At 31.9% G+C, this 14,270-nt stretch overlaps 1 protein-coding gene, 1 long non-coding RNA gene and 1 pseudogene across 2 annotated transcripts; 2 read left to right on the top strand and 1 right to left on the bottom strand.

Annotated features, from left to right (window-relative positions):
* Window positions 1-1,708: 1,708 nt before the first annotated feature.
* LOC120068149 (uncharacterized) lies at window positions 1,709-6,917 on the top strand. The gene is made up of 14 exons (XM_039019849.2): window positions 1,709-2,045; window positions 2,141-2,188; window positions 2,301-2,361; window positions 2,645-2,677; window positions 2,842-2,963; window positions 4,470-4,604; window positions 4,872-4,948; window positions 5,045-5,307; window positions 5,561-5,617; window positions 5,720-5,888; window positions 5,993-6,050; window positions 6,146-6,231; window positions 6,315-6,371; window positions 6,640-6,917. The coding sequence occupies exons 1-14, from the start codon at window positions 1,880-1,882 to the stop codon at window positions 6,721-6,723; spliced, it is 1,416 nt and encodes a 471-aa protein (XP_038875777.1). The 5' UTR covers window positions 1,709-1,879; the 3' UTR covers window positions 6,724-6,917.
* Window positions 3,831-4,264, top strand: LOC150031745 (uncharacterized). Its single transcript, XR_016525190.1, has 2 exons — window positions 3,831-3,964; window positions 4,075-4,264. It is a non-coding gene; the product is annotated as an uncharacterized LOC150031745 (long non-coding RNA).
* Window positions 6,918-13,207: 6,290 nt separating the features above from the next.
* LOC150031744 (uncharacterized) lies at window positions 13,208-13,840 on the bottom strand (annotated as a pseudogene).
* Between the last annotated feature and the right edge of the window lie 430 nt (window positions 13,841-14,270).

Raw genomic sequence — 14,270 nt, 5'->3', positions numbered from 1 at the left:
ACGGGCAATATCGTGTTTGAAACCGAGATCAACCTACTGTAAATAGCCCTTGAAATCGAAGCCCACACGCCAGACAAAACTCCCTCAATTGGAAACCACGAACAGTGAATTCACCTACAGACTGGAAGACCCATGCCGAAACAACCCACTCGCTGAATCAAACACCTAACGACGGAAACCCACGTATGCTGCACACTTGCCTCTGACCGGTGATCCATCTACGTTTGAAACTATCGCGAATCAGAGACACCTCACGTCGTCTCCCTCTCTTCACATCGGCTCGTTTTCTCTCTCTGCAGCAGTCTCTCTCTAAAGTGGTTTATATCTTTCTCTCTAACGACTGCCTATTTTTTTCTTCTTCATATGGCTTGCACTTTAGAGCCCTAAAAATGAAGAAGATTCATTTAATTTAAAAAATGCCACCAATTCTTAATTATAAGTTTGTCATTGGGCCTTTAATTCCACAAATTTCCTAATGAAATCCCACTTAAATATTGCTTGTTATTTTCTACAAATTCCTCACTCAAAATTATATACCTCCTAATTCAATCTAAGGCTATGTTTTTAAATTTACTTAATGACGAAGTTGTAGTCTCTTTCTTCATCGATGAAGCTAAGTCCAAAATTTAAGTGATAGAAATTTATTACTCAAACATACTAGTGATATGCTTCCATTACTGATATTTCTATCAATGATAAAATTATCACTGACTTCTATCAATGATAGAAATGTATCATTACCAGCAATATGCTTTTATCGCTGATAGATTTCTTTATATCACTAAGTCTATCGATGATAGAACTATCACTAATTTCTATCAACGATAGAAAGATATCACTTAAGCAATAGTAATGTACTTTTATCAATGAATCAGTGATAGATGCATGTCAGTAATATGTTTGATTTTCCTAGCGATTTGTTGATTATTCGTTTGCAAATATTCACATGCTTTTCTTTTTCACTATGAATATTATCATGGTTATTCAATATTATAGTTTGGATGTTTTCCATTCTATCACTTATATATATATGTATCTAATTGATTAAAATATTCACATATGTTTTTTGTTTTTTACTTAGTTGAGTTTGGTTATCCAATTTTATTTTCCCAAAAAAAAAATATTCAAATTAGTTTGATGCAATCTCTTTTTCCAAAGCAATCATAAGAACCTCAAAATCCTAAATTGCAGTTAAACTATCTATGATTGAAGCTTATAAGTAATAAAGGGCTACCAACGATCGCAATCTATGTAAGTGACAAATTTCTATATGTTATTTGAAATTTATCATTAGTTATCATCATGTCTATAAGTAATAAATTCCAATCACTCATAGAGTTTATCGGTGATACAATTTCACTAATAAAGTCTACCTATAATAGAATATTAGTGATGCACTCTATTGATATGAGTATCATTGATCGATACCTATAATAGAGTATTAGTGATCCTATCTATTGATATGAGTATCATTGATCGATTTTTATGGTTGATAAGAGTTTATCAATTTACTAATTTATGCCTAAGAAATGGGTGGTAATAACAAACTTAAGAATTCAGATGATGTTTAAATAATAATAAAAAAAGAATTAAGATTATGATCAAATATATAATAATGAAAAAGATTTCAAATGATGTTCAAGTCAAAGGAAGGGAAAAAAAAACTGATTCCATGTCCTTAACAATTGCAATTGGGCCGAAAAGACTCAGAACAAACAATTGGGCTTCGCTCGGCCGGCCCAATTAAAAGGATACAACCTGCAGCCGGCAGCCGAAGCCCCGATCGGCGATCGCCCGTTGTCGCAAGGTTTTCAATCCTCACCCCCTGCGGCAGCTAATCTCACCATCGTCGATTTCTTTCTGATCTTCATCGTCGGAAATGAAGGCGAAGGAACAACTTGAAGAGAAAATGAAGAAAAGGAAAGGAAAATTTTGGATATGGATGATGTTGTCAGTGATTTTCAGGCTTGTTTTGATATATTTTCCCAATCTGAATCTATCCTCTCGACCCGAAGTCTCCACACCTCTAACAAGCATTCATCGATGTACTTTACTCTCTATTTTATCTTGAAATTGTAGCTATGCTTGATTCTAACTTAATTTATGCTCATGACTTTTGCTTCTTATTAATATCTTGCAGTGGCTGAGGGTTACTGGTTGAAACAGTCGTCAATGTCTCCGTATACAGGTTTTCTTGTTTTCCTTTTGGTATTCGATTCAAATGTTTGCTTCTGAAGATGGCTGATTGTATCTGGTTATCTCTGATAGTGAGAATGGCGTGTGCCTCTTTGTTTGAGCAGGATCTATGTATCATGGCTCTCCTCTGTTACTGTCTCTTCTAGGACCACTGACTGTCAAAAGGTAGGAATCAACCTCCAAAAGAAATGGGATATAATTGAAGGTGTCTCTGTTTTGTGTTTGTAATGGCTAAGACCTGAAGCATATAATTGAATTTCAGATTTCTGTTTGATTTCTTTCTATAGTTGTGATTACTGAGTACTTAATAAAGAATTTCAAGCCGTGAATTGTGTAACTTAAGGATTTCTTGATTACTGGGCAGTTAAGCTTGGTAGTGCACAGACTATAATGCCTGATTTTGGTGTGATTTCTGATACTCTATAATGATTGTTTAATGATGATGCAGAGTTGAAGGGCAACCGGACCATCTTTTATACAGGTGAATTTTGCGTTTATTTTATTTGTGACTAGGATTGATTTATCCACTCAAGAGTTTGTTATCAAACATTTGAATGTGAATGAATTTTAGTGAAGATGTGTTCATTTAATTAAGATATTTCTGTTATTTATTCAGGCTGTTAATATAAATGTATTGTTGGATAGTTTTGCGCTTGTGATTGCAGATGTTTTGAGTGCATTGCTTATTCGTGGAATTGGTCAGAATCTTCAGAGGGCATACTATCAGAGTTTGAAACTACTAAAAGTTAACTTATCAAAAAGCTCAGGTACTTGTCATGTGATTGACAATTATGCATATCATGAACAGTAAATGAGTGCCAGTTTTTATTCTAGTTATGACTGAACTGCATATGATTAGTGCCAGAGATGAGTTATCACTTATCAGATATGATCATCAATCCCACAAGTCAGAACTTTTCAATTAAAAAATTCGGTTATTTTTTAAATATGCTTTCATTTGTCAATAGATCTCTATATATTTTTTTAATGTTGAACAGGGTAACCTCAGGTCAAGGATCTAAATGCAATGGCGTGAATTTTAAATTTAATTCTATTTGGAATATATTTCCTAAAATTTATGATTCCTTGAGGGCCTTGAAAATAAATGATTATCAATTCCTTATCCAAGAACATATATCTTGATAATTGTTTTATATTCTTTAGGCGACAGTTTACTTATTTTGAGTTTGAGCCAATTTCTTTAACGGGGTTTTTGTGGACTTGGTTTTTTTGTATGTCCTTGTATTGTTTCATCTTTTTTCTTATGAAAGTTGTTGTGTTGAATTAAAGGAAAAATCTATTTGAAATTAAAGTAATTATAAAATTACTTCACGGTTATAAAAAAAAAAATAAAATTACTTCACGGTAATTACTGTAAATAATTGTCACTTGGCATTTCCATAATATGGTTGGGTTCTCACGCTGAAGCTATTTTGAATTGATTGGTCTTCAGTTCACTCTGTAATTCTGTTACAATGCTTATACTCTCTTTTAAAACTTGTTTCTGGCTTTACAATTATCACCGAAAAAATTCATTACAAGATATTGGCCTGATTTTCATTGTTCTATTCGTGTTCGATAATTTCTTAAAGAACAAGGACCTTAAATCTACATCAACAAAAGAAGTTTAAGATGCAATCTGATGCCTTTTAGATGTACGTTTCCTTTGACTTGTTGAAGTATGGTACAGTAACCAGCAACTCAGCATATTGCTGATCAGATGTATTAAACCTTGAATAGTTGCCCAGTTGAGCTCCAAATGGATGTGGTTAGTGGTCTTTAGAATTGTAAACCGTTATACATAAGAGATTGGTGTAACTGATGGAAGTGCAGTTTCACTATCTAGTTATAATTGCTCGACCTATGTGATTACTGTAGATTCTTACAAACTGATGGAGCTTGGCAATGAGGACATGGGATTCACTTGTTTGGACAATATGGAAATACTGAAATTCAGAAATGGATCCCATTCTTACAAGTTACAAAGGGAGAAGTTTGGGAGACACATGAAAACATGGCCTTTTGATTGATGTAGTAATAGTAATAATATATATATTTAATGGGGAAACAGAAATTTCATTAATGAAATTACAAAAGGGGAAGCTCAGTTTTCTGGACGACGCCAGTATAGATCTGGTTTGTCTTATATAGTTTTATGCATAGTCATTCATATGAGAACTGCCTTCAGATCTGATATCAACATACTTGCATTTTTGTTACATTCCTTTCTTTTATTTTCTTATGAGTAATGTCATTCTTTTTAATGATAACAGAGATCTTCCCAGCTGGAGATATTGCTTCTCTTGTGTACTTGTGGAATCCTTTCACAATAGTTGCATGTGTGGGTTTGTCCACATCTCCAATCGAAAATCTAGCCATCGTGCTTACTCTATATGGAGCATCTAAAGGCAAGAAGTTAGCAATCTTTGCTTTGTAATAACAATGTTTTCTCTTCCGCCTTTTAAAAAAGCATAATTTCTAGACGAGTCATACACGTGAATTTCACCTATGCTTCAATGGTGCAATTGTTCATATTGAAGCAGCAGCAAAAAATACACTATATCACTATTGCCACGAATTGCATGTTTTTGTGACTGAAAATGTAACTTTTATATTTGTTATGATTTTGTTATCTTGAACCATAGATTTGATAAGATGCATCTCATGTGGTACAGGACAAGTTCCGTTGGTTGCTTTTGGATTTGTCATGGCAACTCATCTATCTCTTTATCCTATAATTTTGATAATTCCGGTATGATTGTTCTGTCTTAGGTGTTTGTAAGCCAATATGTAATGTGCATGCTCATGGATTCTTCTAATATAGCTGTCATGGTCTCCTTGCCCCCAGGTAGTCCTTTTACTAGGTAATGGCTTAGATGCTCCTCCTAGGAAAATGTTCTTTGAAAGGAGTTGTAGAGTCGTTGAAGGACCTTCAAGTGATAGCTGTAGTCAGCAAGCGGAAGTGATCAATCAACCTGAAGTACCAAATTGTTTCTCAGTGAGACCAGTCATGTATTTCTTATTATGGGTTTCTTTATTTTCTGTTTATCTGCTGCTTCTCTGTGGTGTATCTCTGAAACAGTTTGGTGGGCTCTCCGAGATGTTTAGAAGGTATGAATTTTTTCAATTTAGAATTTTCTGTCATATCTTTATTAATCTACCTGTTTATGCTTTGCATTTCTTATACCAAAATGAATATATCCCTATTTCATCCAGTACACTAGTCTTATCTTTATTAGTTATTGCCATGTATATACCAAAATGAATATATCCCTATTTCATCCAGTACATGAGCTTGAAGTGCCTTTCTGAATTTCCGGCATATTTCTTACTCAGCTATTGAATGTATGGCTGGTTTTTGCAGCACATATGGCTTTATTCTCACTGTGCAAGATTTGTCCCCAAATATTGGGGTTCTATGGTGAGTCGAATAAAATGTTAGATGTTTGTTACAAAATCAATTCCATCATAAAGTAGTGTACATGACTGACTATTAACTGATCTTTTTGAATGCTTTTTACAGGTACCTTTTTGCAGAAGTGTTTGAGTTCTTCAGGGACTTTTATTTAATAGTGTTCCATATCAATATTTTGTTTATGATATTGCCATTGTCCATACGGCTCCACAATCGACCTTTGTTTCTGGCTTTTGTGCTTCTTTCTATTTCTGCCATGTTGAAGTCTTACCCTTCGGTATTGTCTCAACTTTATTTATCATTAATAGTTATCATACGCTTCTCTACATTAAGCTGTGAGTTGAATAATTAACCTTGTCTTGTCCTTTTGACTTCCTTTAGGTGGGAGACTCAGCTTTGTACTTAAGTTTTATGGGATTGTTTGTAGACGAATTAGTTGGTACGTACTTGTTTGGTGCTGGTTGCTGCATTTTCAACCTCATGTGAATCTTCACTCAATCTTGATCCCTTTATGTTCCAATGGTAAATAAACAGATTTGGAGTTTTCATTCTTCCTTTTCTGCGGGTCTATTGGGATTTCCCTGCTGAGCCCTGTGATGCACAACCTTTGGATATGGAGGGTATGCCTTCTTTGCACACTAATGTAAATAGAAAAACAAAAGACCTAAACTCTTTTAAACCAAACGACTTGACAAAATTTCAGGGGACTGGCAATGCAAATTTCTACTTTGCCAATGCTATGGCTTATGCTTGCTTCCAGGTTGGTCTTTTTCTTCTTGAAAATATAATTTGCACTCGATATCACAATCACTAATATGATTCTCCACGTTTCACTTGCTGAAATATTATCATTATTATTATAGCATGTTCTAAAGCTTTCTCAAACATTATTGCATATTGCAATGGGGCATAGGTCCTAATATTAATTTAATATTACTATTAGACTTAGATCCTAATATGAAAAGGTCAGATGTTCAAATCTTCTCACTACACTTATTAAACTTAAAAAACTTCTTGTTTTCATACAGATCGTTCTAGTGGTGGAGAGTGTAAGTACAATGCTGAATCATGATAGGAAACTAAGGAAGCTTTCTGCAGTGAAGCTTTCATGATAGTTAAGTCCACCCTCAAAAGAGATTCATCTCAGGCTATTCAATTTCATTGGACAACTTTAGAGTTCCAGAGATTCAATATCCATGTACAATTCCTGTAATTGAATGCCAACCTTGGGACTGCTTGAAGAGGGTGGATACGTCCATGTTAACGATAATATCATTTTTAATGGGAAAACAATTATTTCTTACCACTTATTTAGTTGAATGATTCTAGCTTCGCCTTGAAGCTTTTTTTCTGAAATCAAATTAAACCTCTAATCTCACGAAACTGGTAAAAATTAATTACCATCTACTAATTGGATTTGTATGTATTTCTAAGATTTGTAATTTTGTTTTAGGCGTTTTTGTAATAAGACTACTACTTTTCTGGGTGTTGGTTCTTGTTTTCTATGCTGGACTTAGTTTGGGTATTCACGTCTTGTTGTTACATGGTTTGAGAAATTTCTAAAATAAATCCGAGTATTCGAATATTTTCATCATGTGATGCAGTTGTTTAGTCAAAGCAAAGATTGGCTCGCTGTTAAAACTATTAGTCACATACTAATGGGCCGTCGGTGGCTGATCTCGTTGACCTTGTCTTTTTAACTTTTGTACACAAAATTTTACAAATGTCCATTTTTACCAAAACTACTGTTTTTTGCATTCTCCAAATTCGATTATAAATTTATTTCATTGTTAACCTCAAATGTTTGGAGCAACGTACTTATATTTTATGTAATAAAATTTATGACAAATATCAATTTATATCTCAGCATTTTGGGAGTCATCAATTTAATTCTTAAATTAATAATTGTATCAATCTAAATTTTAAATTAATAATTGTATTAATTTTAATCCTGAACTTTTAGAGATATTAATTTAAACCTCAAATTAATGATTGTATAACTTAAACAAAAGTGTATCGATTCAAACCCTGAAGTTTCATAATTATATCAGTTCACCATTATATTAAAAATATTCAAGGTTTTAATTGATATATTTATAAAAGTTTATGGTTTAAACTTATGAATGTTTAAGGTTTAAATTGATACAATTCTCAAAATTCAAGGTTCAAATCGATACCTCCAAAGTTTAGGATTTAAATTGATACAATCATTAGTTTAGGATTTAAATTGACATAGCCCCAAAGTCTAGAAGTATAAATTGATATTTTCCCAAAACTTTATATTATGTCAACAATTGTGTATTTTCATTAAATGCTAATTATAATGGATGGTTTCTCTGTTGATCATCTCAATTTCGATTGATTTTCTAAGATTTGGAATTTTTGAAATTTTGTTGTCACATTTGATTTTTCAAAATTGAAAATTTAATTTTAAATAACTTTTCACACCTTTCTTTTTTATTATATATTATATAATTTAATTCTACATATATATTACATATAGGATTATTTTTAAATAAAGAAAAATAAACCAACTTATTTATATATATAGTAAAATGTCATCATCTATCCGTCATAGACCACAATAGACATCTATGATTGTCTTATCACCCACTTATAGATGTCTTTCGCTGTCTAAGCCCAGAATTTTTCTTTTCTTGAAGTAAATTTGAACTTTCGAGTAATAGTAAATGTTATTTAATGTTGAATTATGCATACCAAACAAAGTCATCTACAGTATCCACCTGAGAAAAGTCTCAAGAAACTAAAACCCTTTCAGCTTAATCCATTTGAACTTTGAATCGTGACTATTTGGAGATGAGAAAGTTTTTGAGCAGGTTAAGAAACTTCAAAGTCATGAAATTAAAATTTTCTTTTTGAAAACTCAATTATATTAGGATGCTGTGGTTACAATGTATCTGGTGCCTGATGCATGTATAAACATATGTGGGGAAAACAACCTTTAATTAAGAGAGAAAAACATGGGAAACTCAAAGTTGGTTTCATGTGAATTGTTGGGCACACTTTGGCAATAATACAAATGTGTAATTGGTTGGTTAAAACTGAAGTCACATACTAATGGGTCGTCGTTGACCTTGGGAAGAGAAATGGTAAATTTTAAGATTTATTTGATGAAATAGCAAAATGGCGTGAATTTGAGGAGTACAATGGGAACACGGATGGTAATATAATATAATATAATATTAAATAAATAAAATATAAATAAATAATAAAATAAGAAATGAGGAAATTCTCAAATTTCTCAAATTTCTCCATTTTGTATGGAATTTAGCCAATGTGTGTAATTTTAAGATCCATCAAATACCACTATTTGTAGGTAAAGTAACAAATAGAATATGGACTTACATAGACACCAAACATGAATAATTATAAGGCACATGGACAACATAAAGGATGACATGACTTTTAGGACACTAACCAATGAACATATATTTTTATTATAATATTCATAATACTCCCCCTTAGATACTCATATATATATATATATATATATATATATGAAATATGTCTCGTTAAAACCTTACCAGGAAAAACCTAATGGGAAAGAAAACCCTAATGAAGGAAAAAGAGTACATATTTCATATAATACATACTTTTAAAAGAATACAATATATTTACTCCTCCTCATGAAAATTTACTTAAGATCTCTGAGTCGTCGCACACCAATGTTGTGCACCAATTTTTCAAAAGTTACGGTTGGTAATGCCTTTGTGAATAAATCTGCCAGGTTATCCTTCGAATAAATTTGTTGTACAGTGATGTCGTCTTTTTCTTCAAGATCACGATTGTAGAAAAGTTTCGATAAAATATGTTTTGTTCTATCTCCTTTAATATATCCTCATTTGATTTAGGCTATGCAAATATTGTTGGAAGATTTTTATTTAGAAGACAAGTCACACGTTTCACGAATGTGCTAATTCATTGATCTTAGTCATATACACTCTTGACTAGCCTCGTGAATTGCAAGAATTTCAGCATGATTTGAGGAAGTGGCCGTTATAGTCTGTTTCACCGATCACCATGATATAGCAGTTTCTCCACATGTGAACAGATAACTTGTTTGAGATCTAGCTTTATGTAGATCAAATAAATATTTAGAATATACATAACCAACTAGATGAAAATTTGATTTATTTGAATAAAACAAACTCATATCGATTGTTCCTCGGAGATAATAGAGTATACACTTAATTTCGTTCCAATATCTTTTTGTAGGAGAAGAACTATATCTAGCTAATAGATTTACTGAAAATGCAATATTTGGTCTTGTATTATTAGCAAGATACATAAGAGCACTAATAACACTAAGATATGATACTTCAAGACCAATAAGTTCTTCATTATCTTCTCGAGGTCAAAATATATCTTTCTTTATATCCAATGAACGGACTTCCATTGGAATATTTAATGGATGTGCTTTGTTCATATAAAATCTTTTCAAAATTTTTCCTGTATAAGTTGACTGATGAATAAATATTCCATCTGCTAAATGCTCAATTTGCAAACTAAGGCAAAATTTTATTTTTTCAAGATCTTTCATCTCAAATTCTTTCTTAAGATATCCTATTGCCTTTGAAAGCTTTTCAGGAGTTCCAATTATATTCAAGTCATCAACACATACAGTTATAATAGCAAATCCTAATTGTGATTTCTTTATAAAAACACATGGACATATTGGATTATTTTGATATCCTTCTTTTAATAAATATCCATTCAGGCGATTGTATCACATCCGTCCTGATTGTTTCAATCCATATAGTGATCTTTGTAACTTTATTGAATACCATTCTCGAAAATTTGATATATATGTTTCAGGTATCTTAAATCCTTCTAGGATTCTCATATAAATATCATTATCAAGAGATCCATATAATATGTTGTGACTACATCCATAAGATGCAAATTCAGACTTTTATACACAGTCACGTCAATTAAATATCTTAATGTAATTACATCTACCACTGGAGAACACGTCTCCTCAAAATCAATACCAGGTCTTTGTGAAAAACCTTGTGCAACTACTCTTACTTTATATCTTATGACCTCATTATTTTCATTTCTTTTCCTCACAAATACTCATTTGTTTCCCACAGATTTAACACATTTCGTTGTTCGGACTACTTGTCCAAAAACCTCATGTTTTGAAAGTGAGTTTAACTCTGCCTCGATTGTTTCTTTCCACTAAAGCCAATCTTTTCTATGTCGACATTCTTCAACAGATTTTGGTTCAGGATCTTCATTTTTAGATATAATATGAAGAGCAACATTATACGTAAAAATGTTGTCAATAATTACATTAGTTCGATTCCATCTTTTTCCTATCATGACATAGGTTATTGAAATTTCATTATTATCTTTAGATATTTCACCTTCCTCACTAGTCATGTTAAGGATTTTTTCTAGGTTTTTACATCCTCAACCAATTTTTTTTTACTATTAATTACTTTTCGTTTTCGAGTATTTTTATCTTTGGAACCCACTGGTCTACCACGCTTCTTGCATTGTCCAGACTCATTAGTGACAACTTATTGTGTTAGGATATCAATTTTTTATGTGACATTTGCAGCTGGTATATGTGACTTAGTTACTCTCTTTGCATCTATAAATGCGTCTGGTAATTGATTTGCTATATTTTGTAAATAAATTATTTTCTGAACTTCAAGTTCACATTAATCTGTACGGGGATCTAAATGAGACAATAACGATACATTCCATGTAATTTTTTTTCCAACTTCTTAATTCCTCCCTATAATGTTGGAAATTTGTCTCATTAAAATGACAATCAGCAAATCATGCAGTAAATACATCACCCGTCAGAGGCTCAAGATAGTTAATAATTCATGGGGAATCATATCCAACATATATTCCTAACCTTTTTTGAGGACCCATCTTAGTGCATTATGGTGGAACAATTGGAACATATACTGCACACCCAAAAATTTTCAGATGGAAATATTTGACTCATAACCATAACCTAATTGTAATGGTGAGTATTTATGATAAGCTACTGGCCTAATGTGTACAAGTGATGTTGCATGTAAAATAGCATGTCTCCATACAAATGAAGAAAGCTTGGCTCTCATAAGTAATGGTCTTGCAATTAATTGCAAACGTTTATAAATGATTATGCTAAACCATTTTGTGTATGAACATGAGCTATAAGATGTTCAACACTTATCCCAATTGACATACAACAATTATCAAAAACTTGGGATGTAAATTCATCAGCATTATCAAGACGAATGGTCTTAATTGTATAATCAGGAAATTATGCTCTTAACTTAATTATCTGAGCAAGTAATCTTGTAAATGCAAGATTTCGATTTAATAATAAGCACATGTGTGACCATCTACTAGATGCATCTATTAATACCATAAATATCTAAATGGTCCACGTGGTGAGTTAATGGGTCTACATATATCACTATAAATTCGTTCTAAAAATGCAGATGATTCAGTCCCCATAGCTAGTGATGGTCTAATTCTCAATTTTCCTTGAGAGTAAGCATCACATGATAATTCATTAGATTGAAGAATCTTTTGTCTCTTCAATGGATGTCCATTCGAATTCTCAATAATTCTTCTCATAATTATAGATCTTAGATGACCCAATCGGTCATGCCAAATTGTAAATATGTCTAGATTCATGAACTTCAGGTTCATTGTTGCATATGTTTCAATTAGTCGTATATGAGTATAATACAATCCAGAAGATAAAGTAGGCAATTCTTCCAATATATGTTTTTCATTTGAGACAGTGGATATAAATATTTCACATTATTCTATTAGTCTCAATATGATAATCATTGCAATGTATATCTTTAAAACTTAGAAGATTTCTCTTTGATTGACTAGAGCACAATGTATTGTCAATTGTAGATTTTGTTCCTATAGGAAAAATAATATTTGCCTTCCAAAACTTGATATTCTATTTACTTTTGCTTCAACATTGTTAATTTGGAAAAATATTTTTTATTTGTAAGTATTGTGTGTGTAGTTGCACTGTCTGCCAGACGTAGATCTTCTTTGCTCATTTTTGAAACACCAAACATATGAAAATGATCCATATTTCTTCATTAAAATAAATAATTACAATAAGAAAAACAACACTTAAAATATACAAAAATCACTAGAAAAAACATAAAGATAAATAAAAGAAAACAATAATATTAAGTCTAGATATTCTCAAAATAAAAAAAAAACACTTGATGTGCCAACAACTGTGCCAATCTTCTCTTCAGGATATTCAAAGAAGTCCCCCACATCCAAATTTGTCTTGTTGGATGGGTCAAATATGTCATTATCCTGGTATGCAAAATTTGCTTCCACATTTTTCTCATTTTTCTTCAGGGAGGCTTGATAGAGGCTAACTAAGTGTTTTGACGTACGACGGGTACGTGACCAATGTCCAGACATTCTGCATCGGAAGCATTTATTTTCAACATTCTTTGAACTTTTATTTTGTGAATTTTTTCCTTTGTGATCATCATTTTTTGTTGTTCTTTTGAAATTTGAATGATTAAAACGACCACCACGAAAATAATAATTATTTCTTCCTCTGCCACGGTCACAATCTCAACCATAATTATTATTAAAATTCACAACATTCACTTCAGAGAATGGTATTGTTCCGGTTGGTCAAGATTCATTATTTTTCATCAATAACTCGTTATTTTGTTCGGCCACGAGAAGGCATAAAATTAATTCAGAATACTGTTTAAAACCTTTCTCTCAATATTGCTGCTGCAGTAGCATATTCGAGACATGAAATGTAGAAAATTTCTTCTTTAACATATCAGAATCAGTAATTTTCTCTCTGCATAATAACAATTTTGAACTAATTTTAAATAATGCGGAGTTGTAATCACTTACTGATTTGAAATGTTGTAGTCTCAAGTGCATCCACTCATAACAAGCTTTAGGAAGACTAACTTTTTTTTTTTATGATCATACCTCTCTTTTTAAATTTTTCCACAAGATACATGAATCTTTTATTGTAAGATACTCAATTTTCAGTCCCCCATGGATATGATGACGAAGGAAAATCATAGCTTTTGCTTTGTCCTGACTGGATGTTATATTTCCTTATTTAATAGTCTCCCCAAGATTTATAGCATTCAAGTGGATTTCGACATCAAATATCCATGACAAATAATTATTGCCGTTAATATCAAGGGGTAAAAATTCTAATTTTGTGAGATTTGTCATGGCAGAACTTTAGGACCTACCTTTAGTGGAGAAAACGACATGAGCTCGTGCTAATAATGTGATGTGAATTTGAGAAGCACAACGGGAACACGGATGGTAACAAAATATAATATAATATTAAAATAACTAAAACATAATATATAAATAAATAAAATAAAACAAAATGAGAATATTCTCAAATTTCTCTAATTTGTAAAGAATTTGTCCAATGTGTATGTAATTTTAAGATCCACCAAATGCCACTGTTTATAGGCAAAGTGGCAGGTAGGATGTGGACTTACATGGACATCAAGCATGAATAATTACCAGGTACATGGATAACATAAAGGGTGATACATGGCTTTTGGGACACTAAGCAATGTGCATCTATTTTTTATTATAATGTTCATAATACAAAATAATTATTCTTTTGTAAAAATGAAAAAATGAA

Source organism: Benincasa hispida, chromosome 12 (assembly GCF_027475165.1).
Source record: "Benincasa hispida cultivar pf3 chromosome 12, pf3_genome.v1.1, whole genome shotgun sequence".
NCBI classification, from domain to species: Eukaryota; Viridiplantae; Streptophyta; class Magnoliopsida; order Cucurbitales; family Cucurbitaceae; genus Benincasa; species Benincasa hispida.
Note: the sequence above shows the minus strand (reverse complement) of the source record. Positions and strands in the feature narration are given on the sequence as shown.